This window comes from Scyliorhinus canicula, chromosome 12, assembly GCF_902713615.1.
Source record: "Scyliorhinus canicula chromosome 12, sScyCan1.1, whole genome shotgun sequence".
NCBI lineage: Eukaryota > Metazoa > Chordata > Chondrichthyes > Carcharhiniformes > Scyliorhinidae > Scyliorhinus > Scyliorhinus canicula.
Window position 1 is genome coordinate 123521691 of NC_052157.1, and position 23743 is coordinate 123545433.

Here is a 23743-nt window from a genome sequence, read left to right on the forward strand (position 1 = left end):
TATCAACAATCATCCTGTCAATCAATATCATAATTTGGAGTAAATGTGCAGGAATTGTTGAAGGTGGCAGAACAGGTTGAGAAAGAGGTGTGATGAATGTAGGATTTTCAGGGGCGGCAGAGTGGTCAGCACTGCTGCCTCATAGCGCCAGGGACCCGGGTTTAATTCTGGCTTTGGGTGACTGTGTGGAGTTTGCACGCTCTTCTCATGTCTGCACGGATTTCCTCTGGGTGCTCCAGTTTCCTCCCACAGTCCAAAGATGTGCAGGTCAGGAGGAATTATGGGGATAGGGTGTGGACCTCTGTGGGATACTCTTTCAGAGGGTCGGTGCACATTTGATGGGCTGAATCGACTCCTTCTGCACTGTAGGGATTCTATGATATATTGTATTATACGTATTTGGTACAGTAAGGGTTAGAAACCTGGGTTAGTGTGTGTGTAACTGCTGCAGTAGTGTTTTAAAAAATCCTGGTTTGCAAGGCAGTCAGGCGTCATGGTTACAGGAGGCCTGGTAACTCCAAGACTCAATGGACTGCAGCATGCCCAGTGTTAGATGTCCTCCATATCGGAAAACCTGGATCCCTGTAGACAGCACATCCACGCCCTGGACACAACCTGTTCATTAATCGGCCAAGACACACAATTTCATAGGCCAACGAGCTGTGAGAGATGCTTTCCTAGAGGACTTTGGGGTGCAGTCACAAGTCTGCTGTACCTGTGGCCGAAGGACACGCCCAAGGCAAGGCTGGCAGAATCGTCATTACACGTAACGCCCCCAGGTCAGAAGCCAAAGCCACCTCAGGCCCGGGCCCTGCAAATCCACCAGGCTGAATAGGATGCAGTTGAACTGCGTCACCAACCCTAATTTGCCCTCTCAAAATTAAACTCCGCGTCAACCATCACGCCTTGGAAATAGAATTTGACATGGGAGCCGCCGTCTTCATTTTAGGAGAACAGATCATCAGGTATTTCTGAGTCAAAATCACACCCCCTGCCTGTGGGACACCAGGGCCAGGTTGGCCACGTAGGAACCCCTGTGCAACAGATGGTCCAACCTCCCCAAACAGTCATGCAGGAACCAGGATCCAGTCAGTCTGGGCACAGACTGACTACAAAAAATCCAATTGGACTGTCAGCAAATCCTCAGGGTGCAAACCAGTGGCCTCTATGAAGTCATCGAGAAATATCAGAAAAGTGTTTTAGGAGGGCCTTGGCAAGATCAAAAGAACAAGGGCAAAAATCTACCTGGATCCGGAGGCCTTACCTAAATATTTCAGGGCATGACCAGTCCCCTATGGCTTTCTCACCAAGGTAGAGGCCGAATTTGGACGTCTGGAATGCCTTGGCATAATACACGCAGTACAGTTTGCCGAATGGGCTGCGCCAGTGGTTCCGGTACAAAAACCCGGCAGGGCTATAAACCGACGGTCAACAGAGCCTCCCACCTTGAGCGGTATGCCATGCCCTATATCAAAGTTCTCTATGCAAAGCTGGCTGGAGGCCACACGTTTACCTAGCTGGACTTGAGCCATGCTCAAGCTGGAGGTACTCAAGCTGGAGCTCGATACGGCACCCAGGACATTCATCACCATTAATACCCATAAGGGGTTGTATGAATACACCCGCCTGCCTTTTGGAGTCTAATCAGCATGTGCCATTTTTCGACATGTAATGGCAAATATCCTTCAAGGGCTTAGGTGTACTTGGTGATGCTCGATCAATGACTCCAGAAGCGAGATTGGACGACAACTGAAGGCTTTATAGGACTAGATGTTTCCCCCAGCAACGCAGGTACGGAATGAAGCTGCTAGGAAGACACAGGTTCTTATACTCCGCCTTACTGGGCAGAACCAGCAGGCAGGCTTCACCAATGAACTTGCTGTCTCAGGTACCTACCACACCAATGGTCTTACAGCATCAATCTGGGTACCGTAATACCTCTAATACCGACTGCCACATTCACCCCCTGTTTAAAAAAGAGTCCGGGGGGGTGGTGGTCTTGCCTTATACAGTGGTAGAGGTTGACGTTATGGTGGTACCCGGTATACATTTGTACAGTGTTTTACCTTGTTACATGTCGCAACTATTTACAGTCTTTATTTACATTCAAAATGAAGCAATTAGTCGATCGTGGGCCCTGGTCGTCCTCTGTGATCGTCACAGTTTCGGCGGTGATGCAGGCGCCGGCTCGGGCATCCGTGGCTCCGGGAGCGTGGCTTTGGCTTCTTCGACAGCTTCATCACCCCTAGATGGGACTAGTGGGAGGACCGATCCACCTGGGAAGGGGGCGGCTGTGGTGTGCGCTGGTGGGAGGGAGGGTGGGGTTGGTGGTGGTGGGGGGGGGGGGGGTGGCGTAATGATGGTTAGCGTGAAGGAGGTGGACCCTCTTGACCAATGGGTCCGACTTGTGCGCCCGCACGTGTTTGCAGAGCAGGATAGGTCCAGGAGCTGCCAGCCAGGTTGGGAGCGAGGACCCGGAGGAGGACTTCCCAGGGAAGACAAGGAGACATTCGTGAGGTGTTTCGTTGGTCGTGGTACACAGCAGTGATCGGATGGAATGGAGAGCATCAGGAAAGACCTCCTGCCAGCGGGAGACTGGGAGATTCCTGGACCATAGGGCCAGTAGGACGGTCTTCCGTCGGAGGACGGAGCAGGCTCGAGGGGCCAGATGGCCTACTCCTGCTCCTAGTTCTTATGTTCTTCCAGACCGTTCAATTCTCCCTCTCTACCAGTCCGTTTCCCCGGGGGTTGTAACTGGTCGTCCTGCTTGAGGCAATGCCCTTGCTGAGCAGGATTGACGCAGTACGTCGCTCATAAAGGAGGACCCCCTATCGCTGTGTATGTATGCGGGGAAACCGAACAGTGTAAAGATACTGTGGAGGGCTTTTATGACGGTGGCTGCGGTCATGTCGGGGCAGGGGATGGCGAATGGGAACCGGGAGTACTCGTCAATCACGTTCAGGAATTACGTGTTGCGGTCGGTGGACGGGAGGGGCCCTTTGATGTCCATACGGAGGCGTTCAAAGGGACGGGAAGCCTGTATAAGGTGCGCTTTGTCTGGCCTGTAGAAGTGCGGCTTGCACTCTGCGCAGATTTGGAAGTTCCCGGTGGCGGTCCTGACCTCCTTGATGGAGTAGGGCAGGTTGCGGGTCTTGATAAAATGGAAGAATCGAGTGACCCCCAGGTGGCAGAGGTCCTCATGGAGGGCCCGGAGTCGGTCCACTTGTGTGTTGGCACATGTGCCGCGGGAGAGGGCATCAGAAGGCTCGTTTAGCTTCCCGGGATGATACAAGATCTCATAGTTGTAGGTGGAGAGCTCGATCCTCCACCGTAAGATCTTATCATTCTTTATCTTGCCCCGCTGTGCATTATCGAACATGAAAGCAACTGACCGTTGGTCAGTGAGGAGAGTGAATCTCCTGCCGGCCAGGTAATGGCTCCAGTGCCGCACAGCTTCTACTATGGCCTGGGCCTCCTTTTCAACGGAGCAATGGCGGATTTCTGAAGCATGGAGTGTGCTTGAGAAGAAGGCCACGGGTCTGCCCACTTGGTTGAGGGTGGCCGCCGGAGCTACGTCGGATGCGTCGCTCTCGACTTGGAAGGGAAGGGATTCATCGATTGCGTGCATTGTGGCCTTTGCGATATCCGCTTTGATGTGGCTGAAGGCCTGGCGGGCCTCTGCCGACAGGGGAAAAACCATGGATTGAATTAGTGGACGGGCCTTGTCCGCATAGTTGGGGACCCACTGGGCATAATATGAAAAAAAATCCCAGGCAACGTTTCAGGGCCTTGGAGCAGTGGGGGAGGGGAAACTCCTCGAGGGGGCGCATGCGTTCGGGATCTGGGCACATCACTCCATCATGCACTACGTAGCCGAGGATGACTAGACGGTCGGTGCTGAACACACATTTGTCCTTGTTGTAGGTTAGATTAAGGATTTTTGCGGTATGGAGGAATTTTCGGAGGTTGGTGTTGTGGTCCTGCTAGTCGTGGCCGCAGATGGTGATGTTATCGAGGTACGGAAACGTGGCCCTCAAACCGTACCGGTCAACCATTCGGTCCATCTCCCGTTGGAAAACCGAGACTCCATTTGTGACACCGAAGGGAATCCTTGGGAAGTGGTAGAGTCACCCATCTGCTTCGAATGCAGTGTATTTGCGGTCGCTAGGGCGGATGGGGAGCTGATGGTAGGCGGACGTGAGATCCACCGTGGAGAAGACCTTGTATTGTTAAATCTGATTGACCAAATCAGATATGCGGGGGAGGGGGGACGCGTCGAGCTGCGTATACCTGTCTGACTATAATCGATGACCATCCTATGCTTCTCCCCGGTCTTTACAACCACTACTTGAGCTCTCCAGGGACTGTTGCTAGCCTCAATAATACCTTCCTTCAGTAACCGCTGGACTTCCGACCTAATGAAGGTCCGGTCCTGGGTACTATACCGTCTGCTCCTGGTGGCGACGGGTTTGCAATTCGGGGTGAGGTTCGCAAAAAGGGAAGGCAGATCGACCTTGAGGGTCGAGAGGCTGTAGACAGTGAGGGGGGGGGGGGGGGGGGGGAGGGTATAGGGCCGCCAAATTTAAAAGTTAAGCTCTGGAGGTTACATTGGAAGTCTAACCCTAGGAGCGTGGCAGCGCAGAGGTGAGGGAGGATATAGAGCCGGAAATTTTTAAATTCCCTTCCCTGGACCATGAGGTTCGCTACGCAGAACCCTTTGATCTCTACAGAGTGAGACCCGGAGGCCAGGGAGATTCTTTGGTTAACTGGGTGGATGGTAAGAGAAGAGCGCCTTACCGTGTTGGGGTGTTTGAAGCTCTCTGTGTTCCCGGAGTCGATCAGGCAGGATGTTTTGCGCCCGTTGATGAGCACGGTCGTCATCGCGGTCGAGAGTGTTCGGGGCCGAGACTGGTCCAGGGTCACCGAGGCGAGTCATGTTAAATGTTGGAGATTTTCCTCGGGCGGTGTGTGGTCATCCGAATCGGGGTCCTGAGACTCCAGCCAAGATGACGACGCCCACTGGTCGCACATGGCTGGGGGTGTGCAAGATGGCGGCGCCCATCCGTCGCATGTGGTCCCTGGGGAACAAGATGGCGGCGCCCGGGGCCCGCACGTGGCTCGGGAAAAGGAAGATGGCGGTGCCCGCTGGCCGCTCGTGGAGAGAGTTGTGGTGGCGGTCCTGGTTCACCCCCGGGGACCGCGGCGACCACTCGGGCCTGGCATACCGCCACGAAATGGCCCTTTTTGCTGCACCCCTTGCAGGTGGAGGAGCGGGCCGGGCAGCGCTGCCGGGGGTGCTTCTCTTGCCCACAAAAATAACAGCGGAGCGCCCGGGGTTGCCTGGTAGTCGCGCGGTGCAAGCTTGTGGGGGAATGCATCGGGACGGCCGCGGGGGGCGGGGGTCCACACTGCCCAAGGGGGTGCCGCGCAGTCGGGGGCGTGTGCACGGGCATTTCGGGAGGCAACATCCAGGGAGCTAGCAAGGGCCCGTGCCTCCTTGAGGCCTAGTGTCTCTTTCACCAGCAACCGCTAGCGGATTTGGGAGGACAGCATATCTGCAACGAATGCATCCCAGATTAAAAGCTCTGTGTGGTCGCTGTCTGAAACTTGCAGGCAGTCACAGTTCCTACCTAATACCAAGAGCACACGGTAGAATTCATCCAGCGATTCCCCGGGGGTTTGTTGGCTCGTCGCTAGCAGATGTCGGGCGTAGACCTGGTTTCCTGAATGTTTTGACTCCAGACATGGAGCATCAAGAAACCTCAGCTGACTCAAGTGAACTTGAAATGACTCCGGACGGGGAGCATCGACAAGCCAAAATTGACTCAGGTGACACAGACCAGACTCCAGACTGGGGAGCATCGACAAGCCAAAGCCGATTCAAGTAAGCCGGACATCACATCGCTACCACAAGCATCGGAAGAAAAAAAGACTCCAAATCAGACAACAAAGTGATGTGACCACTTCTTGGTTCCTTACGCACACGGCCACTGACGGCGTTTACAAAGCAATGCCACCATCAACATCACCAACTCACCAACCAAACAAGAAAGACACTCGACCATAATAATTCATGAATTTTGGACTCATAGATATGATTTTGACTTATTGTTTAATGATCACTGTTATCATAACTTATACATAGCATGACTTATCTACCTGTTTTTGTTCAATTTTCTTTAACACTGTACAGAAAATATGTAACATGAAAAAAGGGGATGTGGTGATATGCATCACTGTAAATACACAAAGGGTTAATGTAAATACACGTAGACTAGATAGACACTCGAGGGAGCACCAGAGACATCATGACACAGGCATCCAACCAATAGGCCAGTAAGACAGGACATGACCAATGGGCAGTCACAACACACACACAGAGGTGACACTACCACAGGAGGGCATTACACCAACCCATATAAAAGGACACAGCACACATGTTCTTCCTCTTTCCAGTGGAGACACTCAGTGTGTACACAGGGTTGATTTGAAACACATCACACCCACCACGTGGATTGTAGCAGACTGGTTCGTCAGTTTGAGTAGCTATAGCAGGATTAACAGGAGAGTCGAATACAAGTAGGAGAATTGTTAACAGTTTAAATAAACGTGTTAAAGCAAGTCTAAACCTTCCTTTGTCAGAGTGCACATCAAGGAAGTAGCTTATGCCACGTCAAGAGCATAACAAAACAATTGTTTAAAACAGCGAGAGGAGAGCCGGGAGTTTCAGTGTTTAAAACAGCGAGAGGAGAGCTGGGAGTTTCAGTGTTTAAAACAGCGAGAGGCGAGCCGGGAGTTTCAGTGTTTAAAACAGCGAGAGGAGAGCCGGGAGTTTCAGTGTTTAAAACAGAGAGAGGAGAGCCGGGAGTTTCAGTGTTTAAAACAGAGAGAGGACAGCCGGGAGTATCAGTGTTTAAAACAGCGAGAGGAGAGCCGGGAGTTTCAGTGTTTAAAACAGCGAGAGGAGAGCCGGGAGTTTCAGTGTTTAAAACAGCGAGAGGAGAGCCGGGAGTTTCAGTGTTTAAAACAGAGCGAGGAGAGCCGGGAGTTTCAGTGTTTAAAACAGTGAGGGGGTGCCCAGAGTTTCAGGGCCATAACAACAGCCACACTGTGTCTGAAAAGCAGCTCGCTACCGGGATCTATCCGACTTGCAACACCTCGCGAGATCTAACGCAGGTACACTTGTTTCCTAAGGTAGCAGGGCAGGTAGATACAGTGGTTAAGAAGGCATATGGTGGTTGACAGGGTGGTGCATTGGTTAGCATTGCTGCCTCACTGCGCTGAGGACCTTAGTTTGATCCCGACCCTGGGTCACTGTTCGTATGAAGTTTGCACATTCTCTTCATGTCTGCTTGGGTCTCAACCCCACAACTCAACGATGTGCATGGTCGGTGGATTGATCACACTAAATTGCCCCTTTATTGGAAAAAAATAATTTGGAACTTTAAATTTATTTTTTAAAAAGGAGGCACATGGTATATTTGTCTTGATTAGCTGAGGAATAGAGTTTACCAGCAGGGAGGTTATTCTGGAACTGTATAAAACGTCTGTTAGGCCACAGCTAGAGTATTGTGTGCAGTTCTGGAATCCACATTGGAAGAGGGATGTGATAGCACTGGAAAGGGTGCAGAGGAGATTGGCCAGGATGTTGCCTGGGCTGGAGAGTCTTCGCTATGAACAGAGATTGAATAGGCTGGGGTTGTTTTCCATGGAGCAGAGGAGACTGAGGGGGGACATGATTGAGATGTATAAAGTTATGAAAGGCATAGATAGAGTAGACAGGGAGAAATTTTCCCCTTAGTGGAAGGATCAATGGCCAGATTTAAGGTAAAGGACAGGAGGATAGAGGGGATGTGAGGGAAAACTTTTTCACCTAGAGAGTGGTGAGATTGAAACCCTAATGTTACCCAAGCTAGGTGGGAAAGTGAGGTCTAAACAGGAGACTCAGAAAAAATTATGACAGGGCTTTCAGGCCGAGAGTTGCAGTCTATATTGACAAGAGACGGGGTTCCCTTGGATTCCAGGACTGGTAGTTGAGAAGACTGGCCCCGTGTCATACAAGGTCAAGACCAGGGAGAGGACCGTAAAAAAGCATGAGGACCGTCTTTGGAGTAGGAAACCCTCGACGGCGGAAACTACTCTGGGCGTTGGGACCTTGGATGGGACTCCACACAATAAAATACACCCAAGAGTCGTCCCCCTAGAGGACAAAAACCCAGGCTCCAACATGGAGATTGAGGTGACGGACCTGCAGCTGGAAGTCAACGTTGGGGCTCTTCACACCCCCAGATCCAGCTCCACTGACAATGGACTCAAAGCTGTACGTGAAGCGACGAAGGAGGCCTCATGGTCACAGGAGCGAGGGAGAGGATCGGGACTTGTTTGAGGAGGTGGGGGGGGTGGTATGTGATAACCCGCATGAGGACCATGAGGGATCACTAACTGATCTCCTCGTGGGATTCGTGGAGTATAGGTTCCCATGCTAATGGGCAGAGTCCCGTTCAGCTGGGACTCATTATCAAGACCTTTAAATACTGTCACAGACCCGGACTGGGACTTCCTGTTAGTCCCGGGCTGGGACACTTGTGTTGTATGCCGTGGGTGCGGCTTTAGATTCAAATCAAAATAAATTTAGTTTAACCTTTATCTTCGTGTCTCCTGAATTACTACAACTACATAAATCCATTAACCTTGTATCTAGTGAAAATTATAATTAGCTACCTTGACCTCAACTGGAGGATGAAGGTGATCAGTTCACAGAAGCAGATACAAGACGTAGTCAGAGACAGAAAGAGGAACACAGAGAATTATTCATTTTAAGAAATATTTTTATTAAAGTTTTAACATTTTATACATGAGAAAGAAAACACAGCCAAACGGAGCTAGTTCAAAAAAGACACAAAACCAGGGGCTCCAGCTTGGCAGCCCTGGTCACGGCTCCTCTACCGCTGCCGCTGGCCAAGTACACCACCAGCCCGGTAGTGGTGGCGACCCTGCGGATATGGGGCCAGTGGAGAAGGCATGTGGGGGAGATGGGGGCGTCTGTCTGGGCGCCAATCTGCGACAACCATCGGTTTGCCCCCGGGAGTATGGATGGGGGGTTCCGAGTATGGCGGCGGGCAGGGGCGGGAAGGCTGGGTGATATGTTCCTGGAAGGGAGCTTTGCGAGTTTGAGGAGCTTGGAGGAGAAATTTGGGTTGGTAAGGGGAAATGATTTTAGATACCTACAGTTGCGGGACTTTGTTCGTAGACAGGTCCCATCTTTCCCACGCCTCCCACCAATGGGGATCCTCGACAGAATAGTCTCTAGGAGGGAAGAAGGGGAGGGTAGAGTCTCGGGTATATATAAGGTGCTCATGAGGGAGGAAGGGTCCCAGACAGAGGAACTGAAACTTAAATGGGAGGAGCTAGGCGGGGAAATGGAGGATGGGCTGTGGGCAGAGGCCCTGAGTAGGGTAAACTCGACCGCGACATGTGCTAGGCTCGGGCTGATTCAATTTAAGGTCGTTAACCGGGCCCATATGACGGTGGCTCGGATGAGCAAATTCTTCGGGATAGAGGACAAATGCGCTTGGTGCGCGGGAGGACCAGCGAACCACGTGCACATGTTTTGGGCATGCCCTAAGCTGAGGGGGTACTGGGAGGGATTTGCGGGGGTCATGTCCCGGGTGCTAAAAACAAGGGTGGTGATGAGTCCAGGGGTGGCAATTTTTGGGGTTTCGGAGTACCCGGGAGGCCGATGTTTTGGCCTTTGCTTCCCTGATAGCCCGGCGACGAATACTATTGGCGTGGAGGGACTCAAAGCCCCCGAAGACTGAGGTGTGGCTTGCGGACATGTCGAGTTTCCTGGGTATGGAGAAAATTAAGTTTGCCTTGAGGGGATCTGTGCAGGGGTTCGCCCAGAGGTGGCAACCATTTATTGACTTCTTTGCGGGAGAGTGAACGTCAGCAGGGGGGGGGGGGGGGCGGTGGTAGAGTAGAGTAGGAGGGAAAATATGGCGGGTAGTACCGGTGGGAGAGGAGCGGGCTTGTGCAATATGTTATGATTGAAGTATTGAAAGTACATGGATGTTTGCACATTTTTGCCTTTTTTGCTTTCTTTCTGATGATGTCTGTAACTGTTTATAAAGCCAAAAACTACCTCAATAAAATTGTTTATTAAAAAAAAAGACACAAAACAATACCCTGCGCCCCAACTCCCCACCCACCTCCAAAACCCTCTCACCCACCTTCCCAGCAGCCGGCGGTGGCCACCTCTTTCAAGTACAGAATGATCGGGTGCTATCCTTTGTAGAAACCCTTGATCGCCCCTCTCAAGGTGAACTTAACCTTCTCAAGTTATAGAAATTCCATTAAGTCCCCTTGCCATATGGGCAGCACGGTGGCGCAGTGGTTAGCTCTTCTGCCTCATGGCACTGAGGACCCAGGTTCAATCCCGGCCCCGGGTCACTGTCCGTGTGGAGTTTGTACATTCTCCCTGTGTCTGCATGGGTCTCACCCCCACAACCCAAAAGATGTGCAGGAGAGGTGGATTGGCCACGCTAAATTGGCCCTTAATTGAAAAATAAATTGGATATTTTAAATTTATATTAAAAGAAGTCCCCGTGCCACACTGAGGCACAGGGTGGAGAACTGACCTCAATCCCAACAGCATCCACCTGCAAGCAATCAGCGAAGCAATGGCTAAAACATCTGCCCCGCCTGTAACTCCAGCCCCCAGAGAATTGAGCCAAAAATCTATTTGCAAGATTGCTGACATGGTGCTGAAGAATGAGCCCCAAAACCTACCCAGCTCAGGGCAAGACCACAATATATCTTGTTAAGAGGAAGAAGGAGACTTATGTAAGGCTGAGGAAACAAGGCTCAGACAGGGCGCTGGAGGGATACAAGACAGCCAGGAAGGAACTGAAGAGAGGGATTAGGAGAGCTAAGAGAGGGCATGAAAAATCTTTGGCGGGTAGGATCAAGGAAAACCCCAAGGCCTTTTACACATATGTGAGAAATATGAGAATGACTAGAGCGAGGGTAGGTCCGATCAACATCCCAATGTCCATTTCAGTTCAGTCCCAATCTTTCCGCCTTCACAAACGTCTCCACCTCCTCAAAATAACGGTCTCTGGAGTTGTGCGTAACTCTCAGCCTTGCCAATTAGACCACCCAGAAAAGCACTCCACTCTTGATAAATGTTGCCTTCGTTCTGTTAAAGGCCGCACGCCTTCTTGCTAGCTCTACTGTGAGATCCTAGTATATGTGAATACCACTGCCTTTCCACCTCGCCTTCTGATTCTGCTTGGCCTACATCAATATCTGCTCCTTCTTCTGGTCGCTATGAAAGCAGACAATTACAGCTCTTGGTGGCTTGTTCATCTGTGGTTTTGTCTGGAGCGACGGGTAGGCCCTATCCTGCTCAAGGGGGGGCTGGCCTCCTCCTCCACAGGACTTTGCAAAATACTCCGTCGGCCTTGGGCCCTCCACATCTTCAGGCAGGCCCGCAATCCTGAGGTTCTGTCATCGCAACCTGTTCTCAAGGTCCTCAACCTTGGCCCTCATGCCTTTATTTCTGTCCTCCACCATCAACAACTCTGTTTACAGTGAGGCGAGCTGGTTACTGTGTTACGACACTGCTTCCTCCAGCCCCTCATCATGCTTCCGCACGTTCTCCTACGTCTTTCCAAGAGCCTCCTTTATCGGGGCCAGCGACTCATCCGCCGATTTCGTAAGAGTGTCCATCATCTTCCTTCCTTGCCGCTCAAAATGTTTGGCAAATGTTTGGCTCAAACTCCACTGCCATCACCTCGGCCAGCGTAGCCACTGTGATGGGAACAGCCCCACCCAGTGAGCTTGCTTCCACCATCTTTCCTCCAGCACTCCGTACTGTTGCCAACTCTGCCGGTGGGCTAGTGCTCACTCCCTTTCTTCCAGTATTCTTTCTTTGGGATTTTGACATCCTCTGGTGCCCACAACTCAATTAGGATAAGTTTACACACAAATTCCCCCAAAAGGCTGGAAGAAAAGGGGCAAAAAACTCTAGCTGGATTCACCCAACTTGTAATCTCCACCTACATGTCGTCACCGGAAGTCCCGAACATAGAGAATTCTTGTGCGAAAAAACAAAACACCCTCAGGAGGAGTTTAGTTTTTCTGTTTGGCAGAAATGGAGACATGAATTCTTGGAAGTACTGTGCAGGCTGGCTAAAATGGTCTAAAATCTGGAAGGCTGTATGGATAGCTCAGAGATGTAAAAGAACTGGGTATTTTCCCAGAAGGGACCAAACCATGAACAATGGTGTTATTGGTTAGTTGGTCAAAAAGGAACTCTGGAAATCTACACCATCAGATCTGTCGTAAGCATTCATAGAAACGTGCCTTGCTGATGATAATCGTGCCCATGACGTCTGGTCGTGAAAGCTGTTGTCCGATAGGACTGCTGACCTACCCTGCGTGAATAAAGAACAGCATATGTTTTGTAGCTTTGTAATGCCACAATTGTGCGGGGAGTGATGTGGCTGTTTGTAGCTGTGTGAGGCACATTTATGATTTTAGTAGATTTTACAGTGCAGAAGGAGGCCATTCGGCCCATCGAGTCTGCACCGGCTCTTGGAAAGAGCATCCTACTCAATGTCAACACCTCCACCCCATCCCCATAACCCAGTAACCCCACCCAACACTAAGGGCAATTTTGGACACTAAGGGCAATTTATCATGGCCAATCCACCTAACCTGCACATCTTTGGACTGTGGGAGGAAACCGGAGCACACAGAGGAAACCCACGCACACACGGGGAGGATGTGCAGACTCCGCACAGACAGTGACCCAAGCCAGAATCGGACCTGGGACCCTGGAGCTGTGAAGCAATTGTGCTATCCACAATGCTACCGTGCTGCTGTTGTATCGACTATTCAAAGTGAAGTTTATATTTTTATTTATCATATGCCTCTTAATTGATTTGTAATTTGTCATGATTTTGATTCCAGTTAAAGTAGAAGCTGCAAAAGGTGGTACCTTACAGGTAATTCCCTTCATTCTGAGCTCATTCAGTCAGTATATTGTGTTATTTTGGTTTAGTGTGTCCCAATGAGAATTGTAATGGTGATACATATCAAGGATGCGATTTTGTGATTATGAGGAAATACTGGGACTATCTCCACTTAAGCGGAGAAAATTAAACCAGGGTTTTATAAAATTACAGAAGAGTTTTGGCTGGAATAAGCAGGGAAAGACTTTCATCTGGCTGGGGATTGAGTGAAAGAAAGGGTGGTTTGTGAGAATCATTAATTCAAAGTCATTACCAAGAGGGGCGAGAAGAGAGGTTAAAAGAAAGATCTTGGTAGCTTGTCTGAGTGTGGAAAACCTTGCCGCAGGCAGTAGTTGAGATTTTTTTTTCAAAAGGAAAATAGGATAAATATTTAAAGCCATGGAAGGAGCAGAGGAGAGCCTGGGGCAATAGGATTAATTTGGGGCTGTTTTAGCAAGGAGACAGCACAGACAGAATGTGTTGACTGGCCTCCTTCAGTGTTGGCTGGCCTCCTTCTGTGCCAGTAAGCCTCCTTCTGTGCCGGTAAGCTTCCGTGGAAGCTCTTTCCCATGCATCGATGATGCATATTTAGTGTTGACTTAAGGTCATCAATTTGAAGTGTTAATTGTTTCTCACTCGACGGATGCTGCATTTTCTGTTTTCATTGCGCATTGCATTGCCTGCCAAGAATTTTTAGACCGTTCTGAAAACGATTTGCTTCGTGCTCTGTTTCCACATACTCACGATCACTCTTCATGCTTCCAGTAACTCAATCACTGTCTCTGTCCCAATCTCACCCAAGGTGACTGTATTGTGGTATATGACATGTGGTGAGGGTAGCCTGCTAGGGGAGGGGCTGAAAGGGTGACTTTGGATGCAGGTTTTCCCAAAGCTTTCCACTACTGGAGGTTTTCATCACCTCATGTCTGGGTCTATTGTTAACTCGGAGCTTAACTAAGTATAAGATGGTCACCAAATTCAATAAGAAATTTAGAGAAAACAACTTTATCCAGAAAGGGGCTACAATGTGGACCTCACTACCACACTGAACAGCTGAAGCAGATAGCATAGATGCATTGAACAGGAGTCTGGATGGGCAGATGTGAATGAGATTTGTGCTACTGTTGTGCAGTTTGAATACTCTCCTATAACAGTAAATGTGCCCAGCAGAGGGCGAACTGCACACACTCAGCAGTGACTTGCAAAGGAGTAATGCTGCAACACCCAAACCTAGAAAGCAGAGGACAGTGCAAAAAAACATGGTGCAATTTTGGAAATAAATTCTGCAGCTTTTAAAACTGATAAATTTTGAATTTATAATAACACCACTTTCCAATTTCTTAAACTCCTTAATGTCCTCCTATAACTTTCTGCTGTCCATATGGATAATAATAATCTTTATTATTGTCAAAAGTAGGTTTACATAAACACTGCAATGAAAATCCCCTAGTCGCCACACTCCGGCACCTGTTCGGGTACACTGAGAGAGAATGCAGAATGTTCAAATCACTTGACAGCACGTCTTTCAGGACTTGTGGGAGGAAAGCGGAGCACCCGGAGGAAACCCACCCGGACATGGGTAGAACATGCAAACTCCGCACAGACAGTGACCCAAGCTGGGAATCGAACCTGGGACTCTGGCACTGTTAAGCTCCAGTGCTAACCACCGTGCTACAGTACCGGATGTGCGGCATTCTTCCAATATCTGTCACTGATACAATAGAATTTGCAACTGCACTTGAATTTTCAAGTAACCTGTACTTGTCATTGCACTGCTCCTTATCCTGAGGTCTTAATGGTTTGAGGATTTACATAGCAGTCAATCCAAAGCATTGGCTCACTTTTGATGGTTATCACCATTGTGTTCAGTGTATTTGAATTATTTTAAAAGTGTATTTTAATGCAGTTATGAGTGACACAAATAATTGCGAATGCGAATTCTACAGATGTATGTGAGTAGGGACCACCTTTATTATCAGAACATAACTAGCACATTTGAACTTTGCTGGCCATTTAACAAAGTCGCTTTTAGCTCAATTTTTCTGAAGAGCAAGACTTCACTGTGACTAAATGACATACCAAAACTGAGAGAGGTTTTGTACCTTTGATGGTCCCAGTTTTGCGTGAAGGTCACGACATTCTTGCCTCAGTTCTTCGATCTCTTTGTCCTTCGCAAGGATGACGTCAGCATGTTCAGAGAGATCTTTGGCACGTTGTCTGGCAAATGCTTTCTTGTAATGTTCTAGACTGGATCCTTTAACTAGGACAGGAGAGTTCACCTAAATGAAAGCAGATACTATAGTCAAAGACTTAGAAAATCAAGGAATTGTTTTCAATGCTGGGATAGGTACTCATTTTTCTGCAACATTACATTTAATAGTCCGACTTTTCCCAATTTGGCTTGTGAACGTCAATCCCTGACTTTTCCGTTCATTGTACTAATATCATTGAAACCAATGTAAACCATGATCTCTGGTTCTCCTACACTAAAACACTTCAGTTGTTCAGTGGCATCCTTGACGCTGGCACCAGCAAGGAAATACATCATTTTGAATTCATGTCTGTGACCGCAGTCTATTTGAAGATCAAATGAATCTCCTTTCCTTACTGTTTACCCGACCGTCCTCCTAGTCCCCCCTTTATGGCTCAGTCACCCATGATGACATGGACTTGACTCTAGCTGTTGAACATCACTCTCACCAGTATTCAGAACTGAATATTGGTTGGAGTGTTAGATTCCGTCAGTGGACTCCTGCATTACCTGCCTGGTCCTGCTTGATTGTCTCTTGGTCACCCATTCCTTCACTGCCTGCAGACTCTCAAGCTGTGAGATGACCACATCTTGAAACATGCTATTCACAAAATCCTCAGTCTCATGGGTGCACTGCATTGACATCAGCTGCTGCCAACATTCTGAAACTTGGAGCTCAAGCTCTTCAAACCCATGATACTCCTGAACGTGTGGTTATCCAGGACATGAGAAGTGCACTGGAGTTTCCACATGGAACAGGATGTGTATCAATCAGGGCCAAGGTGTCCTGCCATGACTGTATTTATTAGAATAGCTAGGTTTAACAGGAATAAACGAAAGCCTTCCTAAAGTTTGATAGAGAAAAACATTTATTCATTAATTAACTTATTAATTTAATAAATAATAGTTTATTGCAGATTCTCAACTCTGAGTGTGACACACCTCCCTAAATTAAAGAGCAAAAATAATCCTGCAATACTCACCATGCAATTACCTATCTACTGCCCTGTTGCATCAATCCTTTATTTTCCTTTGCTGGTTTTGAAGCTCCTGTTCACGAATGTTCCACAGGTTTGCCCCCAAGTTCCTTTATCTGTTGCCACACCTCTCACTCACCTTCTCTATTCCAGGATAATGAGTCCATTTCATACCAACTTAGAATTAGCCATAGTGATCAAGACTACGCAACTACTTGTAAATGGTGACTTAGCATCATCACAGTGCTCTGTTGATGTCTTAGATTTTTGAAAAATATTTTTATGAAAGATTTTATATCTCATACACTGTACACTCGTTAAAGACAGATATGGTGGTTACAATTCATAAATTGTTCTTTTTCTGTGTGCAAACCCCTCTCCCCCACCCCACCCCCATTCACTGCGCTGTTTAAGGGTCCTTTCCTTGGCTCTTTCCTTCCCCATGTGTAGTTGGCTGGTGTTTATATGTGGGCAGTGCCCTCTTTCTCCCTCCGCCCACTCCACATCGTTTGGCTTCCACTCCTTTCTTCTCCCCTCCTCTGATCCTGTTGTCGGCCTGCTTTTCTAGGTTTTCTTTCGTTTGGCCTTGTGTGGGCCCTCAGTGTCGTCCGCTTTCTGACCTCCCCCCTTGTAGTTTCCTCTGGTCTCTCCTCCCCCAGTGGCATTTCCCCACCTCCCATTTGTCTGCTCCCTGTGGTTCCATTGGCTCCCATGCACCCCCCCCCCACCCCCCCCCCCCCCCCCACCCCCCCCCCCCCCCCCCACCACCCCCCCACCTCATCTGCTCTATTGGTTGTTGACTTTAAACAGGTCTTGGAACAAGTTAATGAATGGCCTCCACGTTGTGTGGAAGCCCTCCTCCAACCCTCGGATGGTGAACTTAATCTTCTCCAGGTCAATAGGGAATAGGGAAGCAAAGTCAAGGGCATCAGCCCTCTTCCATCAGGGGGGTGGGTGGAGGTGTGGGCTTAAGTGGGTGCTCTTTCCAAGGGCCAGTGCAGACTCGATGGGCCAAATGGCCACCTTCTGCACTGTAAATTCTATGATTCCCTAAACGTAGTTCTGGCTCGTCCAATACCCCAAAGGCTGCCAGGCTGTCCAGAAGTCAACACCTCTAGGGCAGACCCAGAACATGTGGTTGGCCGGGCCTCCCTGGCATCATTCAAATTTACCTCTGGGAAAGTGCCGCTCATTCGGGTTCTTGTTAGGTGTGCTCAGTGCACAACTTTTAGCTGCAGATGCAGGATGGAAAAAGGCCTTGTTGCTGAAGATTGGTATGGATCTGAACAGTAAGTTCATCTTGGTCATCGGCACCCCCCCCCACCCCACCAGGGAAAGCGGGAGTGCATCCAATCTCAGTAGGTGCTTTTTTATTTCCACCACCAGACTGGTCAGGTTCTACTTGTAGATCTGTGCCCAGTCACCTGGATCTATCTGGCTATCTGGATGCCCATGTAGCAGAATTTGCTTCGGCCTGTTTCAAATGGTAGACCCGCCTGCTCTGCCCTTCCCCCTCTCGGGTTCACCGTGAAAACACCGCTCTTCTCCAGTTGGGTTTGTAGCCCGAGAATGCTCCAAACTCTCTCAGGAGCTTTGTGATTTATTTAGTGTCCTTTTGCGGCACCGGAATGTAGAGGAGCAGGTCATCCATACAGAGCGAGACTCTGTTCTCTACTTAAAAGCAAATTACTGCGGATGCTGGAATCTGAAACGAAAGAGAAAATGCTGGAAAATCTCAACAGGTCTGGCAGCAACTGTAGGGAGAGAAAAGAGCTAACGTTCAGAGTCCGTTGACTCTTTGTCAAAGCTAACAGACAGAGAAAGTGGGGAATATTTATACTGTAAAGTAGGAAATATTTATACTGTGGAGTGAGAATGAAAGATGAGTCATATAAGGCTATGACTCATCTTTAATTCTCACTCCACAGTATAAATATTTCCCACTTTCTCTGTTAGCTTTGGCAAAGTGTCATCGGACTCGAAACATTAGCTCTTTTCTCTCCCTACAGATGCTGCCAGACCTGCTGAGATTTTCCAGCATTTACCCTTTTGTTTCTGTTCTCTGCTTCCTCTTTGGATTCGCTTCCAGCTTCCCGCCTCTCGCGGTCGATGACCAGTGGCTCAATTGCCAGGCGAACAAGAGCAGGGACAGCAGACATCCCTGCCGCTGTGCCACTGGAAATATTCAGAGCTGGTGGTGTTTGTCCGTACACTCACCATGGGGAAATTGTCCAGGTGTTTCATCCATGAGGTGAACATTGTCCCTAACCCAAACCACTCTCGTCCCTCAAGGAGATACTCCCACTCAGCTCTGTCGAAGCCTTCTCTGCGTCCAGGGAGACGATCATCTCTGGTGTTCTCTCCCTGGATGGAGTCAGTATCACAATCAACAGCTTTCTGATGTTCGCAGTTAGCTATCTACATTTACTAAAACCTGTGGTGGTCTTCTGCGACCACTTCTGGTATGCCGTTCTCCAGTCTCTTGGCCAGGACTTTTACAAGTATTTTCGCGTCCACATTGAGCGCAAGAAGGATCCGTATGATCTGCATTCCGCTGGGTCTTTGCCTTTTTTGGGTATCAGCAATATGATAGTCCGTGTTAGTGTTGGAAGCAGGGTGCCCCTCGCTAGTGAGTCTGCGAACATCTCCTGCAAGCGCCAGGTGAGTGCCGGCGCGAATGTTTTGGAAAAGACAGACGTAAACCTGTCGGGTCTGGCGCCTCCCCTCTGCATGGAGTTGATGCTTTCTATGAAGTCTCCCAGTCCCAGTGGTGCTTCCAGCTGCTTCTGTCTATGGTCCCCCACGACTGACATGTCCAGTCCATCGAGGAACATTTAATCCCCGGGCTCGGAGGTGTACAGTCTCCGGTAGAAGGCCTCAAAAGCTTCGTTGACCTTTTTTGGTTTGGCTGTCCTTTACCTGGGCTATTTCCCTTGTGGCTGCCTGTTTTCTTAGTTGGTGAGCCAGCAGGTGGCTAGACTTGCCTCCATGCTCATAAAAGGTCCCAATGCCTGGCGGAGTTGATACATTGCTTTCCTGGTAGACAGCATGTTAAAGTCCATTTGATCCCCTCCTATGCCCACTCTGATGGTATCCTCTCTGTCTCCTCCTCATCCTTCCCTGTGCTGTGCTTCCCTCGCCCTTTCCTTCATAATAGCTAGTTCCCTTACTCCAGCGACTTGTGCAGTCCCACGCGAAATTGTCCATTTCACTTGCTTTCACTGTGTCCTCCTCACCGCTGCCTCGTGTGCCGTTTATCTACTCCGTTCATACGGATTAACGCGTCCACCTCTGCTGGGGTAGTTCTGGTACATCATCCAGAACCTGGCTGGGAATAACATTCCGAATCTTAAATTGTTTTTGTCGACTTTGCGTGGTTGAAATCGGCCCTGCACTTCACCAGGTCCGACCCGATGTCTTGGTATACCCTTATCTTGTGTTCCTTCCAGCTGCTTGCTGTCGTCTGCCAAGCCCATCACATGATCCCCTCCCAATCCTGGTATCTGTGCAGCTTGGCTATTATCGCCCTCGGCTGCTTTGTGGCCCTAGGCTTTGGTCAGAACGACAGGTGGGCCCTGTCCCCTGCCAGTGGCTTGGGGAAGCAGCCCCTTCCAGCATCTGGGTCATGTAGTTGGTTGGGTCTCTGTCCTCAATTCCCTCAGACAGGCTCACTATTCAAATATTTTGTCACCTGGATTCCTTTCAAGCTCCCTGGGTGACCACCAACCACTTTATCTCTGCCTCCAGAGTGACGATTCAGTCGCTCTGGTCTGTCAATGCTTTTTTGAGTTCCTGTATCATTTTCCCTTGGGCCACCAGCCTCCTTCCCATGCTGTCAAACGCCATCTGCATGTTGGCCACCGCCTCTGCTACCGCCACCTTGACTGCCGTTCAAATTACCACCTTAATCTCGTCCTTCATCATGGTTAGTTCCAACCATCTCTGGCTGGGGGTTGGGGAGGGGGGGAGAGAGCATGTCTGGGTCACCGGTCTCCCCTCTCTCACTTGTGGGCAGGGACCTATCACCTTGTGGGTCTGCTGACTCGCTTGCTCGCTGTTCCTACCCTCTTCCGCAATATCTGGCTTCCCTGCGGCCTGGGTGTGCAGAGGAGATTCACTAGGTTAATCCCAGAGCTGAAGGGGTTGGATTATGAGGAGAGGTTGAGTAGACTGGGACTGTACTCATTGGAATTTAGAAGGATGAGGGGGGATCTTATAGAAACATTTAAAATTATGAAGGGAAGAGATAGGATAGATGCGGGCAGGTTGTTTCCACTGGCGGGTAAAAGCAGAACTAGGGGACATAGCCTCAAAATAAGGGGAAATAGATTTAGGACTGAGTTTAGGAGGAACTTCTTCACCCAAAAGGTTGTGAATCTATGGAATTCCTTGCCCAGTGAAGCAGTTGAGGCTCCTTCATTACATGTTTTTAAGGTAAAGATAGATAGTTTTTTGAAGAATAAAGGGATTAAGGGTTATGGTGTTCGGGCCGGAAAGTGGAGCTGAGTCCACAAAAGATCAGCCATGATCTCATTGAATGGCGGAGCAGGCTCAAGGGGCCAGATGGCCTACTCCTGCTCCTAGTTCTTATGTTCTTATGTTCTCTCAAAATACTGCTTCTTGCGATTATTTTCCTCTCTGTTGTCTTGGTGGGTGAGGGGATGAATGAGTCTGATTTTTGGGCTAAATGCGGCCAAAAATGCCGATGTTACTGTTTACTGGAGAAGAGCCACCTGATGTGTGATTGCCCAGCACATCCCTGTCAACGGAAGTTCGGTCTTGGATTTTTAACACAGATTTTTACGAGACTGAGGCACCCTCAATTACGACGCGAGAGCGAGGTCGGTAATCAAAAGGCTTTAATCTACAGAGAACTGAACAGCATCCGAGAGAAGTGTGCTCACCACATGGAACTTTATCCTATATACCGTTTCCTGGGGGCGTAGCCAGAGGCAGAGTCCCCCAGGGTTCCAAGCATCTTAAAGGGGCAAGGCATTAAAGGCCAGGTACCATTTACAGCAGTTATTAATATCATTCATCACAGAGACAGTGAGCAGACTGTGCTCCATGTGTCAGAGACTGAGTGCCATTTAAATCTTCATAAATAACAAAGGAGGGAAAGTGGCTTATCTGTAATAAGAAATAATTGATACATATATTATAGTTCGACTGAGTTCACTTAAATGCTCAGCAGATCTAAGAGTAAAATCTGAATATGTCCAAACCATCACGAGGTATTAACACATTAAAAATTCTAAACTAGGCATAATGCTTGGAGACAAAATTTGCACTTCACAAAAATGCACTCAGCCTGCTAAAAACTGCCTGTGTCCTATACGATCATTCTCGCGTCTCTGCTCACTGCCATGTTAGCCCAGCCAGAAGCATTTGCCGGTTGTTAGCGAAGGTACATCATATGCTAGTTCCAAGTATAGTTTGATCCATTGGATTGGATTTGTTTATTGTCACACGTACTGTGGTACAGTGAAAAGTATCCATTTGCCTGTTGGCAGGGCAAGTACATTATATACTAGCTCTAAGTGCTGACTGATGTATTAGGCAGTTGTTAAGGTAGATACATAAAACACTAATGATGAGAACAGCGGAGAAATACAATGTCTGTAGCAGCTTCATAAGTGGCAGCAGTTCTACAAGGAGCATCCAGCCATATGAGCGGCAGAGTGCCAAGCACTGCTGCCTCACAGCGCCAGGGACCTGGATTTGATTCTCACCATGGGTGCGGAGTTTGCACATTCTCCCCGTGTCTGCGTGGGTTTCCTCCGGGTGCTCCAGCTCCCTCCCACAGTCCAAAGATGTGTAGATAAGGCGAATGACCATGCTAAATTGCCCCTTAATGTCCAAAGGTTAGTTGGGGTTATGGCTTTGCAGGGGCATGGGTGGGGTGTTCTTTTGGAGGAGAGGATGGGCCAAATGGTCTCCCTCTGCACTGTAGGGATTCTATGATAAGTTCAGATATCAAAGGTAAAGATTACATACATTGGGTGACAAAGCGTACAAGTACCACAGACTTTTATTAGCTTATTATTATTTTAGGATGTATGCATTTTCCCCTTCAAGTACCCCATTGAGATCCTGTTGCTGTGCATCTTCAGTGATCAGTGTTAAGCATCTGCAAGACTGAAACTGTATGTTGGGCATGGGAAAGTGAAAACACTGCTTGTTATTATAGAAGAGTATGATCAGACTTGGATCCAGGCTTGGTTCGTTGGATTTCAGCGACAGACAAAACTCAGCAGGGTCACATGAAAATCAATCTACTCCTTCAAAACAATTCATTCCTACTTTTAGTCTAGAAGGTTTATCTCTTTTCTCAACGCAGCATACACCTGTCTTTCATTCTTTAGCACACCAGAAGGTGAAGGCTGACCTTTCAGTGGGCCGGGTGACGTTCCATCTGCTGCTGCGTTGTTTAGAATTCATCCCGATATGTGACAGTGCAGCATAGAGCAGAACGGCTCTTTCAAAGATACTGATGGGGGTACAGTCTTGTAGACTACAACAGCAGTAAGCTGTTTTAAAACTGCTGGCTGCACATTGTGTATATAGCTGTACCGTGACGCAGGAATCTGTCTTGGTCTATTGTAACAGTGGTACAAACGCGACCTGGAGATTGACTCTGCTGAGTATCCACCGCCTGCTATTTGACAAGCCGGTGGTGATCCTGAAGCAGAAAACTCAATGCAGTCACAGTTCAGATCAGCAGAATTTCTTTTGTTGAATAGGATACGGCACCAAACGGAAAATGTTGTAATCTCTCACTGAGAGTTCTGACAGGTGTTAGCCCACATACAATCACAGAGAAGCACTGCTGTGAACGGATAGACATGCTAAATGCTTTATCACCTCGTCATTAAATGCAGAAAAAGCTTTGTGCCGCATCTACAGGGATGTTTGTGCCACATCCACAGGGATACGTGATCAGTGAGAGTCTTATACAATATTAATCAAACACACTTGTGAATGAGATAAGAACCAACCCCATTATTCCCTGCAGTACAGTAAATGGATGATACACTTTTCCATGGTAGTCACAATGCTGGATATGCCTGACTCCGGTGAGACACGTTACTGAACTCTTGCTTCCCCTGTCCATGCAGTTATAGAGCTTGCTTCTCATTCCCAGAATTGTTTAAACTCATAAACACAGTTGGTCAAAGAAAATGAATGAAGTATAATTATTTTAAGGTTGCTCTGCTTTTTCTTCTGGTTGCCCGCAGTAATTCGAGGGGGTTATGCCATACCTCAATTCATCGACACGCCAGAACCAATGTAGTGGGTTGGAAAGCCTATCCAGAATAAATTCTCCCCACCTGCAGATTGATTACTGAGTAATGAGTACTTTCAGCAGCTTTCCTCTTTTAATATCAGGCTGCTGACAGATTCACTTCAGTAGCTTAGTGTTTGGACACAATAATGAGAAAGCAGAGTTCTGTATTTGACACATCAGCATGTCCAACCCATCTAACACAATCTGTGTA

At 48.6% G+C, this 23743-nt stretch overlaps 1 protein-coding gene across 13 annotated transcripts in view; it reads right to left on the reverse strand.

Annotated features, from left to right (window-relative positions):
- LOC119974776 (peripheral-type benzodiazepine receptor-associated protein 1-like) overlaps positions 1-23743 on the reverse strand; it is a 378013-nt gene that overhangs the window by 167885 nt on the left and 186385 nt on the right. For all 13 annotated transcript variants that reach the window (XM_038814002.1, XM_038814003.1, XM_038814006.1 and 10 more), the window contains one exon: positions 15119-15295. In XM_038814002.1, coding sequence (XP_038669930.1) covers positions 15119-15295 — 177 coding nt within the window. The remainder of the gene's footprint in view (positions 1-15118; positions 15296-23743) is intronic.